A 20260-nucleotide genomic window follows, 5' to 3' on the forward strand; every position below is an offset into this window, starting at 1 on the left:
TGCCAACATGCTAAATTGCTCTGGTTCTAACTTTCTCGATTAGCATATTTGACCTGTTGAGTAAAGGAGCTATTTAAAGACATATTCTGCCCTGGGTAAGTGCTGAATATACATTTTTAAACATTAAAATGTTATATAAGCTTAAATAACACAGGAAAAAAATACTTCAGTAGTTGAGAGATGACAGCTGCACCATATAGAAATATTGATGAGTAAATATAAACTTCTAATACCATTCATCAGTGGGAAATATCAAAATGTTGTAAATCAGCAATAATGGATCAAAAAAATTATACTGATCCAAAATCTTTAAACCAACAATTTTAGACAATGAAGAGACAATCAATGCCAGTTTTAACTGGGCAATAGTCATCACACACAGTGAGGTACTTATATTTTAATGATATGGAAATATCAATATAATAAGTGAGGAGGTTTTTAACTGCCCCGCTCTCCCTCTTAAAAAAAAAAAGGGTTCCATAAAATCAGAATTTCATACAATTACCTTCGTTTCTTCAATCCGCATGGCATCCAACAAATAGTGAAGCAGTTCCTGGCTGTCCTGCTGCTGGAAACCCCTGAAACGTGGTGCTCTGTTGGGCAGAGAAGTAAAGTATAGCAAATCAAACAGAACATTACAAATTATAGCTACGTATATTGATTTTTACAAATCAGTGAAGGAAGTAATCACACAAAATGTAATGTTGCTTCCATTTCTCCTACCCAATTACTGTGTATTTTTCCCCCTAATTTGATCTTTTTTTGGCTTCAGTTTAGTGGGGTCTGAAGTCAATGGAAATATTGCTGGGGGGGTGGGGGGGAGCTAAATTTACATAGGGAGTTACCATTATAAATGTAGACATAGTATGTATGACTTTTAAATGGAGAGCGACTTTCTATGTCCACATTTAGAATGAAAAGCACCTATGTAATTTTGTCACTCGGTAACTACACCTTCCCAGCAGTGTTGGCACTGTTGTATCTCAGTGTTGCAGTGCCCAGTTCCTTAGCCTCTACTCCAGCATAACTCTAATGCTGTCACCACTCTACACTGTTTCCCAAATTGATGTGTTTTGTCAAAGCCTTTATAAAAATAACAGGATGTATGACTTTAAATTGGAGCCTGAATTACATCAGCATGCCTCAATCAATTATTCCCACCCTCTAACCCCCCCTTACACCTGAAGACTATGCTAGATATTTGTAAAGTCTGTGTGTTCTAGTTGTAATTAATAACACACAGGCTACAAGATTAAAGTTCAACAGGTCTTTACTGGTTGGAGGTCAGGACTATATCTGAAATACATCTTACTACACAGTGCTTATATACCAGTGGTCACCACCGGTATTACGTATACAGCAGCCAGAGAAAGTAGTACATCTCTTAAGGTGGAACAGGCTTAAGTTCTCTTAAGGTGGAACAGGTTACATACACCACAATCCTCCCTTTTTAGCTTAATAGTCATATCCCCATTTACATAACATCGTAACATATATACATATATAACTTCAGGTATAAACAGTTCAAAGGTTCAGTCTCTCAGGAGGCCTTCTGATTCGGTCTGGATAACGCCTTTCAGTGGTCTCTGATTCTTGTTGCTGAGGTGACTCTGCTTGTTGGTTCCCTATGTATTGGACGTCATCATCAGGTACAGTCCCTGCCGAGGTAGATGCTTCAGGTGCATTAACGTCTTCCACAGTTGTCTCTGTCGCAACCATGGGTTCGAATCTTGCTCTTGATTCTACCAGTTGATCCGCATGACGCCTTATCACATTGTTACCAATATCTACTGTGTACATCAGAGGTCCTTGTCTGGCCCGAATTGTTCCGGGCTGCCATTTTTCGTTTCCATAGCCCCTTGCCAACACTGGTTGTCCTACTTCGAAACTTCGAGTGGACTTGTTATTAATATGCCGGAACTGTTTGTTTTCCACTTCCCTCCGCACATTTGGTTTTAACAAGTCCAACCTGGACCGTAACCTCCTGTTATAAAACATCATGGCCGGACTTTGGTTAGTCACTGCATGAGCGGCGTTTCGATACGCCATTAGGAAATTGTCCACCTTGTGCTGTAGCGGAATCTGATCATCGTTCATGGCCTTTATTGCCTTTTTGAATGTTTGGACAAATCTCTCGGCCAACCCGTTTGTCGCCGGGTGATATGGGGCAGAGGTATAATGTTTCACCCCATTCTTCTTTAAGAATTTTTGGAATTCTTCCGACACGAACTGTGGTCCGTTGTCCGAACAGATCTGTTCTGGCAATCCGTTCCTTGCGAATATTGTTCTTAACACCGCAATTGTCTTTTCTGAAGTAGTGGTATTCATCTTGATCACTTCTGGCCATTTGGAATGTGCGTCCACTGCAATTAGGAACATGGAGTCCATGAATGGACCAGCAAAGTCAATATGTACGCGTTGCCATGGGGCTGAAGGCCATTCCCATGGGTGTAGTGGTGCGATCGGAGGTGCATTTTGCACTTTTTGGCACCCAGCGCAGCTTTTCGTCAACTCCTCTATCTGTTGGTCAATACCCGGCCACTATACATAAGCCCTAGCAAGACTTTTCATCTTCACTCCCCCCAGATGACCTTCATGCAGTTCTTTTAGAACTCTTTCCCTTAACTTGGGAGGAATAATCACTCTTGTCCCGTACATCAAAGTACCATGGCAGACGGACAGCTGGTCTCGCCTTGCCGAGAATGCCGGTAACAGAGGATCACCACGTGTTGGCCATCCTTTCACTGTCACCTCGTAGACTCTGGACAGTGTCGGGTCGTTCCTGGTTTCTCTTTCAATACTTGCATTGGTGACTGGTAAACACTCGATGATGGTCGAATGAAATAACTCAACAGGGTCAACTTTCGTCATTTCTTCTTCTTCAGGTAGTGGCAGGCGCGACAGCCCATCAGCATTGCCATGCTGCTTCGTACCTTTGAATTCTATTTGATATTGATGTGCCCCTAGGAAAAGGGACCATCTCTGGAGACGCTGTGCTGTCATCACTGAAACACCCTTCTTAGGGTTAAAAATGGATACCAACGGCTGATGGTCTGTCAGAAGTGTGAATTTTTGGCCCTGTAGGTAATGATTAAACTTCTTCACTCCCCATACAAGGCTGAAAGCCTCCCTATCGATCTGCGCATAGTTGCGCTCAGTGGAGGTCAATGATCTGGATGCAAACGCGACTGGCCTTTCCGTGCCATTTGGCAACTTGTGTGAGAGTACTGCCCCAATACCATATGGAGAAGCATCACAAGCCAACTGAATAGGCAGTGTTGGGTTGAAGTGAGCCAACACTTCCTCTGAGGTGATCAATTCTTTGCTTTTGCGAAATGCCTTCTTACAGTTTTCGCTCCATTCCCATGGTACCCCCTTCTGTAAAAGAGCGTTCAGCGGGTGCAGTACCGTGGATAGATTCGGTAGAAACTTATGGTAATAGTTAATCAATCCTAGAAACGACCTCAACTGAGAGACATTATCCGGAGCGGGAGCCTTTACAACTGCCTCTATCTTGTCAGGAGACTTATGAAGCCCCTCCCGGTCAATGACATGACCACAGTACGAGATCCGCTTCTGAAAGAACTCACATTTCTGCCGATTAACTCCAAGTCCATACTCTTTCAGTCTGTTGAGCACCAGTTCCAAGTTTGCGAGGTGTTCTTCATCACCATCACCTGTAATCAGAATATTGTCCAGGTAACATTGTGTGCCTGGAATTCCCTGTAATACCTGCTCCATGGCCCTCTGCCAAATTGCTGGAGCCGATGCCACTCCAAAAACCAGTCGATCGTACCGGTACAAACCTCGATGCATGTTGATCGTGAGGTATTGGCGTGACTCTTCTTCAACCTCCATCTGCAAGTACGCCTGCGCCAGGTCTATCTTGGTGAAGTGTTTCCCTCCAGACAACGAAGCAAAAATATCCTCAATCCGCGGAAGCGGATACTGCACCGTGTGAAGCACCGGATTAACGGTGATTTTGAAATCTCCACAGATGCGAACCTTCCCTGGTTCTCCTGGCTTGTTGCTCGAAGGACATTTCATAACGGGAACAATGGGTGTAGCCCACTCACTCCAATCTACCTTAGACAGTACACCTGAACGTTCTAGCGCTTCCAGTTCCGCTTCTACAGTAGGTCGTATTGCATAGGGTACAGGTCTGGCTTTAAAAAATTTTGGTTGTGCATGTTCATCAATCTTGATGTTTGCCGTAATTCCTCTCAGTGTTCCCAGTCCCTGCTGGAACACCTCTTTAGCATCATCCAATATTCTGGACAATCGTTTAGGTTTGACATCTGTTTCCCTGGAATCTACCGTTAGTGCCTTCAAGGAGTGCCAGTCCATATTCATTTTCCTAATCCACTCCCGTCCCAGTAGTGGTGGACCTCCTTCAGGTAGCACATATAAGTCCATTACTTGGCTTTCTTCGCCCTTGTGGACCACTTTTACCTCTATCTTTCCGACGGGGTACACTCTTTGCCCCGTGTAGGTTTTCAATATAATCTCCGTATCCCGTAGGGGAATATGTTGGAATAACCTTTTGTAATCTTTCTTATTCATGACCGTCAATGCCGATCCAGTGTCCAATTCCATCTTTACTTGGACTCCTGCTATCTGAAGGGTGACCCAAATTGTCTGGAGATCTGCATCCTTACCAACGTTGTGTACTCTTAAGCTACCCAGTTCATTACTGCTAGCGTCTGAATCTGACTTCTGTTCGGTCGAACTGTTCTTTGTCACCTTGTGTACCTTTATGTATTTTCCTTGCGGTGACTTTTTGTTGCTGGTCTTCTTTCCTGACCGGCATACTTTAGCTATGTGGCCAAGCCGGCCACACGTTCTGCATTCTTGGTTTTTAAACCAACACTGGTTCTGATCGTGCGTTGTCTTTCCGCAACGATAACATTTTACAGTACTCAAACCCAATTTATTTGTACTGAGTTCCGGTGACCGTGGCTGCATTACTGCCGTGCCTCTCGCTGCGGCTTCGTGTGCTGCTGCCATAGTAACCGCTTTCTCAAGCGTCAGCTCATTCTCCTCGAGCAATCGCTTTTGTGTATCTTCTTTTAATAAACCACACACAAATTTATCTCGTAGCGCCTCTGTCAATCTCGTTCCGAATTGACAGTACTTTGCTAGCTTACGCAATTCTATTAAATATTCAGCATTGCTTTCATCCTTCAGCTGCCTTCTGCTGTAAAATTTTAATCGTTCCGCTAGCATCAGCGGCGTGGGGTTTAGGTGATTTTTCAGGACAGTAACAATCTCCTCGAACGTCTTATCCGCCGGTTCATCTGGTGATACAAGGTGTTTCAATTGCCCGTATGTCTTCGCACCCATTAAGTTTAATAATGTTAGTGCTTTCTCTGCATCTGGGATTTTATTTGCTTTACAATAATTTTGTATGCGTTCTACATACATAGCCCAATCTTCGATGTCGCTATCAAAGGTATTAATGTTCCCATGTTTAGGCATCGTTGCAATTTAATTTCTTTTTATTTTTATCCAAGATGGCGGCTTCCGCGCTCTTTTCTTCGTCCTCTGCCTACAAAATGGCGGTTTTCCCGCACTTGGCGGTCTTCACCCTTCCCCCGACGCTGTCTCCGCTTCACCGCGGCTTTCGCGCCTTCAGTTGCCCCCAGACGCTGCGCCTTTTTAGCCTGAATGCGGCCCGGCCCTTATCACCAGCCGCGATCGATGTCCCCGCGCTGCGCCTTTCGGCCCGGCCCTTATCTCCGGTCGCGATCGATCTCACCGCCCTTATTCCTCCGTCTTCCCTCCCCGTCTGTACAGCCAACGTGGCCGATTTTCTGGTCGCGTCGCTGCCCGGCTTACCCACTACCGAGGTAGAAAGAAGATAGCTGACAGCCGCTGATGGAGGCTTCGAGTTCAGGGTGTCTTCTGCACTCTGGTTTCTCGATGTCTGCCGCGTGACGTGTCTTCCAGCACGGTGATGAGGGTGGAAACCTCTCTTCGACGTCCGTTCAGTGGACGAAGCCGCCGTGGATATAACTGCCGCAGGGTAAGAATCTGACTCGTCGCCACTGTAAAGTGTGTGTGTTCTAGTTGTAATTAATAACACACAGGCTACAAGATTAAAGTTCAACAGGTCTTTACTGGTTGGAGGTCAGGACTATATCTGAAATACATCTTACTACACAGTGCTTATATACCAGTGGTCACCACCGGTATTACGTATACAGCAGCCAGAGAAAGTAGTACATCTCTTAAGGTGGAACAGGCTTAAGTTCTCTTAAGGTGGAACAGGTTACATACACCACAATATTCACTTCTCATGTGCAATGCCACAGGACTTCAACTAGTATTTAAAACTAATACAATCTGAAAAACACAAGATTATCAGAAAAATTCTCCAATATTTTTTTTTAAATAGATGCTAAATACATGGAAGGGCACGAGGCAGAACGTGAGTGCCTTCTGGAAAGATTGATGGATAATATTCCTCCACAATACCCTGGGTGCCTTTCCCCCGCACTGGAAGTAACCTGAATTTACAGCTGTCCGCTGGTGGTAAAACACTAATAGCTGCTGTTCAATTTCCTCTGCATTCAGAGCAATGTCCAATAAAGTGCAGGTAATAAGGTGAGCAGAAGTTAGTCTCATACCTGCCACAAAACCTGCCTGCTTCCTGGGTGGTGCTTCCCAACTAATGCAGCTTGGAGTCTTCTCTTTGGTAAAACAGTAATGTAGCATTTCAACTACTATAATTAAAATTACTTTTTAAAAACAAAATTAAAGGCTCAAAATTTGCTGTGAGCGATGCCGGATTGCCCACTTCATACCAGCAGCAGCTCAGTATACAGTAGCTGCTCATTGCCAAATGAAGCCTAGTCAGCATTTGAAGATTCAAACTTGGGAACCACTGTGGTCATACAAATATTAACCTATTTTTGGTGGTTGTATTTTTTTGCTTGCATCACTCACCTTGGGAGATGTAATTCCTGAAGTATATTGTAATGCTTAAGATTCATTGTGCATGTGACAAGAGTAGTTTGCTTGAATGCCCCAATACCACTGGACCCAGTATCCACTCCCTCCACATCACCGATGGCTGCAGTATGTACGATAGACTCTAATACCTCATCAAAGTTACGTCGACAACACCTTCACTTCTCTGTGACCTCTATCATTGAGAAGGACAAGAGCAGCAATGTTGTGGGAACACCATCACCTCCAAGTCACATGCCATCCTGACATACATTTCTGTTCCTTTGTTGCTATTAGGTCAATATCCTGGAATTTCCTAACACCATGGTGGGATTGCAATCTCCATAAGGGCTGCAGTGATACACATACGACCGATTGTATTGCAAAAAAAATTAATGCATTTTGATGTTGAACAATGCACTTATTTTTAAAGCAGCAGCATTTCAAACCACTGTAAAGTAGCTGTACATTTGTGAACTTTAAAATTCCACATTAAGAAAATCCCAGAAAACTTACTATTTGAAAGTCTTTATCATGAAATAAATAGGTATCTGACAGATAAATATAAGCACTCTTTTCGCCGTAAAAACTTGCTGCAAGCAAGATCATTGCTGTAGTTGTGGACTTTAGGATGGTTGGTTGAATAGAACATTCACAGATGTGCTGACATATGGGAGCCAGTGCCAATGCACCACAACCTGTTGTACAGTGCCAGCAGTATCATGACAGAACAGGTTGAACTGCTGTTAATAGCAATCAGGATCTATGGTAAACTGTCTCAAATGTGAAGGTATGCTTTTAACAAGGCCATTTTCATTTTCCTGTTATGAAAATTAAAACTTGCAATGCTGACCCATAATATTGAGTTTCAAGCTATCAACAGTTTTCTTTAAAAAACAATGTAAAACCACTAAAGGTTCATCGAAACAAGAGCCACTATTTCTGATTAGAATTTAGCATGCTGCTAACTTCACTCGACACTCGGGTTTATATTGGATTATTTGTTAAGCACACAAAGGTTTTTTTTAGGAAGCTGTAAATCATAGAATCTTACAGTACAGAAGGAGGCTATTCGTCAATCGTGCCCATACCGGTTTGATGAGCTATCCATCTAGTCCCATTTCCCTACAGAATCCTTTAAAAATATTTATCCATTTCCTATTAAAAGATATTTTGGCATATAAATATTTAAAGACTTCCTTTTAATAGATATTATAGCATTCTGTTTGCACCACTGTTTCTGGTGGGATATTCTCTGTCCCAACAACCCTCTGCATAAAAACTAAATTCTAACATCTCTCTCCATTCTTTTGGTGAGCTTCTTAAATGCATGCCCACTAGTTACCAGCTCACTGACCAATGAAAATAGTTTTTTTCCTGTTGAGTTCATCAAAACCCCTCAATTTTGAGCATGTTTATCAGTTCTCATTTGAACCTATGTATTAATGAAAGAAATCCTGGTTTCTCTAACCTTTTCTCATATCTATAACCTTCATTCCTGCTATCATCGCAGTGAATCCCTTTTGCACCCACTCCATGGCCTTCATATCTTTTCTGAAGTAAGATGCCCAAAACTAGACAATAATCTAATCATTTTTATAGGTTTAGCATTATCTTTCTGCTACTGTACTTAATGCCATCACTTATAAAATTTATGATCCCTTATGCTTTTTTGACAGCTTTATCAACATCCTCCCATTTTTATAAATTTGTGTATTGGGAACTCTAAGTCTGTTCTTTGTTTCCTTTTAAACTTTTACATCGGAACATAGAAAATGCTAGATGAAAAAAGACCATGGTCCATCTAGTTCGCCTTCTACCACCCTGGTAATCGCATAATACAACGATAGTGGATTTGTTAACCAATCATAGCAATCAATCACTATCAATTAGTAAACTGGCAAGAAATATAAAAACAGATTGTAAGAGCTTCTACATGTATAAAGGAAGAGAGTAGCGAAAGTAAACGTGGGTCCTTTAGAGGCTTAGACAGGAGAAATTATAATGGGGAATAAGGAAATGGCAGCGACGTTAAACAAATATTTTGCATCCGTCTTCGCAGAAGTCAAAAAAACATATCAGAAATAGTGGGGAGCCAAAGGTCTAATGAGTGAGGAACTTAAAGTAATTAATATTAGTAAAGAAAAAGTACTAGAGAAATTAATGGGGCTAAAAGCCAACAAATCCCCTGGAACTGATGACCTACATCCTAGGGTTCTAAAAGAGAGGGCTGCAGAGATAATGGATGCATTGGTTGTGATCTTCCAAAATTCCCTAGATTCTGGAACAGCCCCAGTGGATTGGAAGGTAGCAAATGTAACACTGCTATTCAAGAAAGGAAAGAGAGAGAAAACAAGGAACTGCAGGCCAGTTAGCCTGACATCAGTTGTCAGGAAAATGCTGGAATCCATTATTAAGGAAGTGGTAACAGGACACTTCGAAAATCATAGTATGATTAGGCAGCATCAACATGGTTTTGTGAAAGGGAAATCGTGTTTGACAAATCTATTAAGAGTTTTTTGAGGATGTAAGGAGCAGGGTAGATAAACGGGAACCTGTGGATGTAATATATTTGGATTTTCAAAAGGCATTCGATAAGGTGCCACAGACCCAGGCTAGAACAGATCCAGACATGAGGCGAGGAAAATTAGAGTGGTTAAAGAATAGAAAACAGAGGGTAGGAATAAATGGATCATTTTCAGGTTGGCAGGCTGTTACTGGTGGAGTGCTGCAAGGATCAGTGCTGGGGCCTCAGCTATTTACAATCTATATTAAAATGACTTAGATGAAGGGACAGAGTGCAATGTATCCACGTTTGCTGACGATACAAAGCTAGATGGGAAAATAAGCTGTGAGGAGGACAGAGTCTGCAAAGGGATATAGACAGGTTAAGTGAGTGGGCAAGAAGGTGGCAGATGGAGTATAATGTGGGGAAATGTTATTCACTTAGTAGAATAAAGAGACAGAATATTTTTTAAATGGTGAGAAACTATTAAATGTTGGTGTTCAGAGAGATTTAGGTGTCCTTGTACATATCACAGAAAGTTAACATGCAGGTACAGCAAGAAATTAGGAAAGCAAATGGTATGTTGGCTGGTATTGCAAGGGGGTTGCAGTACAAGAGTAAGGAAGTCTTGCTGCAATTGTACAGGGCTTTGGTGACACCATACCTGGAGTACTGTGTAGTTTTGGTCTCCATTCCCAAGGAAGGATAAACATGCCATAGAGGCGGTGCAATGAAGGTTCACTAGATTGATCCCCGAGATGGGAGGGTTGTCGTACGAGGAGATATTAAGTAGATTGGGCCTATATTCTCTCGGGTTTAGAAGAATGAGAGGTGATCTCATTGAAACATAAAAGATTGAGGGGAATTAACATGGTAGATGCCGAGAGGTTGTTTCCCCTGGCTGGAGAGTCCAGAACTAGGGGGCATAGTCTCAGGGTAAGGGGGCAGCCATTTAGGACCGAGATGAAGAGAAATTTCTTCACTCAGAGGGTTGTGAATCTTTCGAATTCTCTACCACAGAGGGCTGTGGATGCTCAGTTGTCGAGTATTTTCAAGGCTGAGATAGATAGATTTTTGGACTCTGTATTTAATTAGGTGGCATTTAAATTAATTTTTTAAAATGTAATTTTATTTATTTCATATGTTTGTGTATTTTTTAAGTGATCCCCATTCATACTTATGAGGATTCCGTACGTTCGGAACTCCCATAAGTATGAATGGGGATTCCCTTTTATTGGTTGGGCCGGCCCACGTGATCCCAGGGGCGCTTGCGAACCGCATGCGCCCCTGGGATACGTGGGTCTCTACCCACTCGTACCCGGAGAGGCCCAGGAGCAGAAGTCTCCGCACCTCCCGGGCCACCAGGTAAATTCATAGATTTTTTGCTGGTCGGAGGCATCCGACCGCAAATTTTGGGCCAATGTGTTTTAAGAATACTGAGCAACAATCCACAATTATTTATTTGCTTTTCCTCCCAAACCAACTGATATGCCTATCAATTAGTCCAATAAAAGGCGACGAGTTAAGAACGTAACTGAAGGTTTTTATTGGCTAAATAACAGAGCCCACCCTCGTGGGTGATCCGATCCAACAGGGAGGAATACTAGCCAGTCAGCTACCTTTATACCTGGGCAGGTAATGGGCGGAGTCGGAGGTGGTCAGCCCAGGTATAACAGTGCGGCAAGAGGCGACCTCGTGTAGTGATGTGACAGTGAGAACAGTGAGAACAATATACAGTGATAACTATAACAGTGGTTTACCACATTCACCCCTTGTTTAGATTAGAGTCCGGCGGGGTGAAGTGTATTACCAGCTCTGGTATGTCAGTCTGTCCGGAGGCTTCGTTAGCCTCTCCGATCGTCGCAGCGGCGGTGTTACATTATCCGGTGTTAAAGCTGGTGTCTGCGTAGTCGGCAAAGGCTCGTGGGGTTCCGGCATGCCGTCTACCTCGGCTGGACTCGGGGGGTTGGGAGGGGGGGGTGAGGGTGCGAGGTCTCGTAAGGAGACAGTGTCCTCCCGTCCGTCTGGGTAAGCCACATAGGCGTACTGGGGGTTGGCGTGCAGGAGGTTCACCTTCTCGACCAGGGGGTCCGTTTTATGGGCCCTCACGTGCTTTCGCAGCAAGACGGGTCCCGGAGAGGTCAGCCAGGTTGGTAGGGTGGTTCCCGTAGTCGACTTCCTGGGGAAGACAAACATTCGAGCATGGGGGGTGGTGTTAATGGCAGTGCAAAGTAGTGACCGGATGGAGTGCAGCACAATCGGGAGGACCTCTTGCCAGCGGGAGGTTGGGAGGCCCTTAGACTTTAAGGCTAAGAGGGTGGCCTTCCATACCGTCGCGTTCTCTCTTTCCACCTGGCCGTTCCCTCGGGGGTTGTAGCTGGTGGTCCTGCTTGCTGCAATACCCCTCTCCAATAGGAACTGACGGAGTTCCTCGCTCATGAAGGAGGCGCCCCGGTCACTATGTATATAGTTCGGGAACCCGAACAAGGCGAAGAGTTTGTTCAGGCATTTAATGACCGTGTTACTGGTCATGTCTGGGCAGGGGAAGGCAAAGGGGAAACGGGAGTACTCATCAACGATGTTGAGGAAGTACACATTACGGTCGGATGACGGTAGGGGCCCCTTGAAGTCGATGCTCAGACGCTCGAAGGGGCGGGTGGCCTTGATCAGGCTTGCTCTGTCCGGCTTATAGAAGTGCGGTTTGCACTCAGCACAGATCTGGCAGTTCCTGGTCATGGTCCTGACCTCCTCGATGGAGTATGGCAGGTTGCGGGCCTTAATGAAATGGTAGAGTCTGGTGACTCCGGGGTGGCAGAGGTCATTGTGGAGGGTCTGAAGTCTATCACTTTGCGCGCTGGCGCATGTAATGCGTGAAAGAGCATCAGGGGGGTCGTTCAGTTTACCGGGCCGGTACAAGATCTCATAATCATAGGTGGAAAGCTCGATTCTCCACCTCAAGATTTTGTCGTTCTTGATCTTGCCCCTCAGCTTGTTATTAAACATGAAGGCAACCGAGCGTTGGTCGGTGAGGAGGGTAAATCGTTTGCCTGCCAAGTAGTGCCTCCAGCGCCGTACTGCCTCCACAATTGCCTGGGCTTCCTTCTCGACCGACGAGTGTCGGGTCTCGGGGCCCTGTAGGGTCCTTGAGAAGAAGGCTACCGGCCTACCCTCCTGGTTAAGGGTAGCGGCTAGGGCGAAGTCGGATGCATCGCTCTCCACTTGGAAGGGGATTGACTCATCCACTGCGTGCATTGTGGCCTTGGCTATGTCTCCCTTAATGAGGGAGAAGGCCGCGCACGCCTCTTCCGTGAGGGGGAAGGATGTGGTTTTCAGGAGGGGTCTGGCTTTGTCCGCATAATTGGGTACCCATTGGGCATAGTAGGCGAAAAGCCCCAGGGTTCTCCTAAGTGCTTTTGGACAGTGGGGGAGGGGTAGCTCCATGAGGGGGCGCATTCTTTCGGGGTCGGGGCCGATGACTCCGTTCTCTACTACACAGCCAAGGATGGCAAGGCGCGCTGTGTTAAACACGCATTTCTCCTTATTGTAGGTGAGGTTCAGCCGTTGGGCCGTACGGAGGAATTTCTCCAGATTCACGTCATGGTCCTGCCGGTTGCGGCCGCAGATGGTGACGTTATCGAGATAGGGGAAAGTGGCCTGTAGTCCGTTCTGGTCAACCATCCGGTCCATCTCCCGTTGGAAAACCGAGACCCCGTTGGTGACACCAAAGGGGACCCTAAGGAATTGGTAGAGGCGGCCATTCGCCTCGAAGGCGGTGTACTGGCTGTCCTCCGGGCTGATGGGGAGTTGGTGGTAGGCCGACTTGAGGTCGATGGTCGAGAATACGCGGTATTGTGCAATCTCATTGACCATGTCCGATATGCGGGGGAGGGGGTATGCGTCCAGCTGGGTGTATCTGTTTATGGTCTGGCTGTAGTCGATAACCAGGCGATTTTTGTCGCCGGTCTTGACTACCACCACCTGGGCACGCCAGGGGCTGCTGCTCCCCTCAATAATGCCCTCTTTCAGGAGTCGCTGCACCTCAGAGCTAATGAAGGCTCTGTCCCCAGCGCTGTACCGCCTGCTCTTAGTAGCGACAGGTTTGCAGTCGGGGGTGAGGTTAGCGAACAGGGAAGGTGGCGGTACCTTGAGGGTGGATAGGCTGCAGGTGTTACGCGGTGGGCGGTTTAACTTTCGCTGGTTGTCGACTGTGAGTGGGGGGAGGGGTCCACCGTATGCTAGGGTTACACTTTGGAGGTGGGATTGGAAGTCCAGCCCTAGTATGACGGCAGCGCACAGCTGGGGGAGTACGAGGAGTTTAAAATTTTTATACTCTGTCCCTTTAACCGACAATGTCACGACACAGTAGCCGCTGATGTCTGTGGCGTGCGACCTCGATGCCATCGAGATGCGGCTGCGCGTTGGCAGGACGGGGAGGGAGTAGTGGCTCACCGTGTCTGGGTGGATGAAGCTCTCCGTGCTTCCGCTGTCGAACAGGCAGGTCGTGGCGTGGCCGTTGACTTTGATGTCCATCATTGAGCTGGCCAGGTGGTGCGGGCGGGCTTGATCCAGGGTCACGGAAGCTAGGGTGTAGATGAGCGCGTCGTTGTCATGACAAGATGGCGGCGAAGATGGCGGCCCCCGTAGTTCACATGAGGCTCTGTTTAAATCGTTTGCCCCGCACAAAGATGGCCGCCCCTGCTGTTCCCATGAGGCTCTGCAGGCTTCGGCTGCCCCACACAAAGATGGCCGCCCCTGGTTTTCCCATGAGGCTCTGCAGGCTTCGGCTGCCCCGCACAAAGATGGCCGCCCCTGGTTTTCCCATGAGGCTCTGCAGGCTTCGGCTGCCCCGCACAAAGATGGCCGCCCCCAGGGTTCGCATGAGGCACTGCTGGCTTCTGAGGATTTGCTTCTGCAGGCCTTGGAGAAGTGGCCTTTCTTGAGGCAGGTTTTGCAGGTCGAGTTTTTGGCTGGGCAGCGCGACCTCGGATGCTTCTCCTGGCCGCAAAAGAAGCAGCCAGCGGCCCGATCGGGGTTGCCTGATGTCGGGGCCGGTACCGGGGCTAGCGGGCCCGGTCGGATCCGTGATGCAGACGCTGAGGTAGGTCCCGGGGGCAGCGCTGTGAAGGGTGGTGGGGTGGGGGTCGGGCCCGAGTCCCAGGGTCGCGAATAGTACCTGGCAAACGCTTCCTGGTCTTGCTGGGTGGCCTCTAGGGTGAGGGCGAGGGCTTCGGCCTTGTCCAGGTCTATGTCCTTAGCTTCAAGCAGTCTTTGCCGTGTGTAGTCGGAACGTAGGCCTCTCACCAAGGCGTCGCGGACATTGTCTTCCATGTTCGCAGTAGCCGTCACCGCTTTAAAGTCACAGTTCCTGCCGAGTTGTCTCAGCGCTCGTGAAAATTCAGCTATCGATTCTCCTGGCTGTTGCTGGCGAGATCTTAAGAGATGCCTAGTGTACATGTAGTTTACCGGGCTCCGGTACTGCTGTTTCAGTAGGTTGATGGCGTCGTCGTACGTAGTCATGTCCTGGATGAGTGTATATACTCTCGGGCTCGCTTGGGCTTTCAGGACTCTTAGTTTGGATCTCTGAGGGACGACGGCTTCCTCCAGGTACGATTCGAAGCAGTCCAGCCAGTGTTTGAAGTCGTTGGCTGAGTTTGGTGCCTGTGGGTTTAGATCCAGGTATGGTGGTTTCAAGGCTTGCAGCCAAGCCGGCTGGTGTGGCCCGTTGTCTGGAGGCTGCTGTTGCTGTGCTGCTGGGTGAGCTCCTTGCTGTTGCTGTTCATTATCAGACATCTTTAAAATTTAGTCAATAAAATTGATATGCCTATCAATTAGTCCAATAAAAGGCGACGAGTTAAGAACGTAACTGAAGGTTTTTATTGGCTAAATAACAGAGCCCACCCTCGTGGGTGATCCGATCCAACAGGGAGGAATACTAGCCAGTCAGCTACCTTTATACCTGGGCAGGTAATGGGCGGAGTCGGAGGTGGTCAGCCCAGGTATAACAGTGCGACAAGAGGCGACCTCGTGTAGTGATGTGACAGTGAGAACAGTGAGAACAATATACAGTGATAACTATAACAGTGGTTTACCACACCAACATGTACAGTCTAATCCTGTTAATTCAAAGTTATTTAATTTGGATTACTGAGAAATTGCATGAGAAAGATTTTGCTGGCACATGGTGGGAGTTAGGGAACTGAAGGGTGGCAACTGAGGGGACTGGAAGACCTGTGGGCAGGAAGAAGCAGGAGGTTGGGTCCAATGTTCCTTCTATTTTTGTTTTTGGGTGCACGGCTCATCCAAATTTCTGCGCATGCACGGTTTTTCCATTTAAAAGCCAGTGAACTGGCTGCGCGGAACCTCCAGACCGCTGCGTGGCCACACAGCTTAATGGGTACATTGGTTGGGGCTGGAAGTTTTCAGACACATTAGAAATATTGGGGTTGGATTTCCACAGGGGTTCTCCTGATCATTCGCTGTAACTTTGGTGGAAGATCTGTGGCTAGCCCGGAGAAATAGCATTAAATATTTGGTTGACGTTCCGTGGTTTTTTTTTGTTGCAAAGTTGTAATTATGTTGTTGCCTTGTAATTAAATTACAACACCTGGTATACACATGAACTTCATTAGCTGCATTGTAGTGAACAGAAATAGGGACAGTGAGAAATACAATTTTTTTTTAAGTGAATAAATTCAAGTCAGTCAATCAGGAGCGCTCATGCCCTACAGACATGACAAAAATGTTCCCATGTTCTATGGTTACTTTTTACCCATCTTACATAAGCTAGAGATTAAGATAAGTACACACTTACAAAAATAATTTTAAAAATTGAAGAAAAGGTCTACATGAACTGTCCAAATTATGACAAAATACATTTGACAAACTGTTTGCCAGCAATCAGCAGTTTACTGTTTTTTTATCAGCAGGAGCATCAAAATTGCCATCAGAAAGTTAATAAAATGTTAGGGAGACACGAGAATTAAAAAAAATCAGAAGTGTCAAAAATATGAAGAATTTTTAATAAAGGTACTTCAGATCCCTAGCGTTTTACAAATTATGCGTTATATTCAGTGTACTAATTTAAAGAAATTAGAAGTTTGATGAGTGGAAATAATTAATTTCAAGTTATGAACAATTCAGTGGTTATAGATACACTTGCTTTAAGCATTAAAAAAAATGGAACCAGTTAAGAGAATCACATAGAGGTGGGTTAAAATTAATCAATATATTTTTTAAATTCTTGGTAAATTAATTTATGAGAACAATTTAAATTAATATTTTACTGCAACCATAATACCAATGACAACCACTTTTACATAAAAACGACAATATAGTAACAGGCTGTTCAGCCCAACCTGTCCATGTTGGTGTTTATCTTCCACACGAGCAGTAGTCCTAATCCTATGTGCTCTCTCTGTTCACATATCCCTTTATCTCCCTTTCCTTCTACAGCCCGCCTAAACCTATTCTTAAATGTGGACATAGTCTCCGCTTCAATCATTAACTCTAGTAGTGCATTCCACAACCTCACATCCATGTATAAAAAATGTTTCTCCTGATTTTCATCCTAAATCTTTTACATTTAGTTTTATATCCATGTCCCCCAAATCTGGACCCCTCTATATAAGGTTTTATATAGATTTACTATTACATCTCGACTTTAAATTCTATACCTCTTGCCATAATACCCAGTATTCCATTAGCTTATTTTATGTCTTTATTCATTTCAGGTGCTGCTTTTAATGTCTTGTGTACTTGAAACCCAAATCCCTCTGTTCTTCCACATCATCCAACCTTCCCCCATTCCAAGTATAATTATAAATGTAGCACAAAAAGGCTGTCAAGAAATAAACTCTTCATAGGTTATGATCAGCTCAGTATTTACAGAATGGTAATTAGAACAGATTATTTCCAGTATGTCCATTTCAGAAAGAGCAAATGATGGAAAAAAAAGCATGGTATATTTAAAACCAAAAATAGGCAATTTAAAATTACTGTGATGAGAAAATGAGCTAGAACGAAGAAAAGGACGAGAGCAGGAAAAAAGAGAAAGGGTGAGAACAGGAGAAAGGGAAAGAAAATTAGAAAAGAGCAAGAAAGGAGGAAAATCTTAGCAATATACTAGTTATATTCAGTCAGATTATTAACTTAAGTATTTAAAAGGAATTCTATCTTCGATATGAAGACAAATGTACTATAAAGTTCCACTCAGCAGAAATACACAAGGAGACATGGTCAACAGAAATATTTGTGTACCCTTTATTAAATGTGCTTAATGACGAATTGATGTGTCAATCACTTGTTCATCTGATCAGTCAGAAGTTAGCAATCCTAAAATTCAGTATAGTGGAAAACAAACAGAAGGGCCCTGTAGCAATGTACACAATCTGCCCGAACATAACGTTTGCCAGCTGTAACACTAACAAAATTAACAGCGGATGGATTAGTACCAGACGCTAAGCAGCCTATTACAAAAACAGCCTATCCCACTGCAGAAACCACTAACTTTAACACATCCAAAGAAGTCTTACACACTACAGAAGGTATAACTTTTTAACAAAAATGTGTTAGGGCACGTTTGTTATTAGAAAAAAAAAAAATCTATAAATGCTGTATCACGTGAGTATCAATGAAGTGCTGAGATTATTTTTAAAAGCTTCAAATTTTATTAATTACAACTACTACACCTTATGCACTAAATATTTCACTGCACTGGTTATGTAATTAACAAATACACGCGTAATGTAAGTGAACATCAGTTGGATCAGATGTAATATGCTTGTCATGTGGTATAGGAAAGAACGATCTACTGAAAGAAGCCTCACATCCCTCTGATAAACCTATAAATGAGTCAAAATCAGTTCCAGAAATCTCGCATCGATCGTAAAACTAGTCGACCAGCTGCAAAGGCAGCTGGTAAACAGCAGTCAAGGAATAGGGTCCACAGCTTGAAAGATTTATCCCAGTTCACCTGAAAGGAATGTATAACTCTTTCCAACTGAGCCATATTCCATAATGTTCAGATCCATGCTGCACGTGTCAGATGTATCATTTGACAGTAAAAAGATATAAATTGGAAAGATTGTCGAATGAAGTTTTAACTGGTAAAATTAGGGAAATGTCAAAGTTGCAGTCAAAAAATACACCCTTCATCCAAAAGGAAGAGTCATCTCTCTATATTCTTGAGTCATAGAGCAGGTACAAAAGATGTGGACCAAGGTCCCCATTTCCTCACACCCAGCAGCAGTCCGGAGAAACACCAACAAACCATTTGTGCATTTCCTCCAGAGTGAAATACTTGCAATGAGTTCTCTTCAACTGGAATCTCAGCTATTAACAAAGGTGACCCAAAATATGTGGAACAAATGCCAAAATCCTCCTCTGAATTCTCATTTAGATCCCACACCAAATTTTAATTAAACTGAAGCTTACTAGATAAAATAATTTTAAATACGAGTAAAACAGAGACTACCTATGTTTAATTAGAAGAAAGAAGACTCCAGTGCCATCAAAGCCATCATAATTTACATCAGAGATTCTTACACAGAACATTGTAACTGAAGGCCACCAGTGCCCCGCCCCCCACTACCCTCCCCGCTAAACTCCTACTGTAATTTTTAGGGTTTGACCACCCTTCCCTTTGTGACCCGAGAGGGGTTTTAAAGACTAGGGCCTAGAAATTCAGTGGCCTGCGCCACCCGTTAGCGCCCTAAGAGGGCACTTAGTGGGTTTTCCGCCACTGGCCACGCCCCCGCTAAATTTAGCAGGGCGCTAATGGTGGCGCTAGCCGTTAGCGCTGCGCCGCTACCGATGACATCATCGGTGTGCGCAGCACCCCGTTACCACCCCGATCGCGAAATTCAGTAGCACCCCCTGATTTAACGCCGGTCGCAATTTGCGACTGGTTCAGGGGGGCCTACCTGCGGCGGTAGAGGCGCTGAGGTGCGGGGCGGCCATTTTTTTTGCTGGCCACCTGCCAGCACCTCTCCGCGCCCCCCCCCCCACGGAGTGCCGGCTGTGTACCAAGAGCCCGGCACATCTCCTCGGTGCCGGGCTCTTTAGCCGGCACTCGCGCTCTTCAAGCGCGCTGCAGCAGGCCCCTCCCCTTTAAGGAGGGGAGGAAGGCCTGCATTACCGCAGTGCGCCGTGCCGCAGCGTGTGGCGCTGCGGCACGTTGCGCTGCGATTTTCAGTTGCAGCGCCCCAAGAGGGATGCGGGGCGCCTCGAGTAGCGCCGCACTTCCGTCTGGGGCGCTGAAACTGAATTTGCGGCGGGCGGCCGCGACTCCTTCCGGGGCGGTACTTCTGGCGCCCTGGCAAGGCTGGTGAATTTCTAGGCCTAGGAGTGAAACCATCTATCAACTGTGGAGAAATATCCAAAGTGTATATGAAAGCAATTTTGGAAGAGTGCAGCTGGAGGCAGACACACAATTATACCTCTGTCAACAAGCTCTCAGCATCACAATTCCTAGAAAATAGGGGGCTTGCAAATGTGTCATTGGCTAAGGCCACTGGTTTAGGCCATTGGTTTCAGCAGGATAAGCTGGGGAGCTGGTCCCACAAGTTTGAATTCTGGGTCTCAGCTTTATGTAGCAGAGAACAGCTCCAAACACACAATGGAGCAGTAGAAATAGTGGTGCATGGAAATTCCTCTCAACAAAAACAAGTTTTAAGAACAAGCATAAAAATAAAAACAGCCTGAAATTAAGAGCAAATACTTTTTCAAACTCTGATTCTGGCCCACACAAGGCAATGAAACCTAATCATTGTGTGAAATCACAGAGCTGTAAGTAAATAGAAGATC

At 45.2% G+C, this 20260-nt stretch overlaps 1 protein-coding gene across 7 annotated transcripts in view; it reads right to left on the bottom strand.

Annotated features, from left to right (window-relative positions):
- usp45 (ubiquitin specific peptidase 45) overlaps positions 1-20260 on the bottom strand; it is a 174317-nt gene that overhangs the window by 46423 nt on the left and 107634 nt on the right. For all 7 annotated transcript variants that reach the window (XR_015079571.1, XM_085997447.1, XM_085997444.1 and 4 more), the window contains exon 9: positions 506-593. Coding sequence is in view for 6 of the 7 variants with exons in the window: in XM_085997447.1 (XP_085853573.1) it covers positions 506-593 (88 nt within the window). In the remaining variant the exon portion in view is untranslated. The remainder of the gene's footprint in view (positions 1-505; positions 594-20260) is intronic.

Source organism: Somniosus microcephalus, chromosome 9 (assembly GCF_052327205.1).
Source record: "Somniosus microcephalus isolate GS21.2 chromosome 9, FLI_Smic_1.0, whole genome shotgun sequence".
NCBI classification, from domain to species: domain Eukaryota; kingdom Metazoa; phylum Chordata; class Chondrichthyes; order Squaliformes; family Somniosidae; genus Somniosus; species Somniosus microcephalus.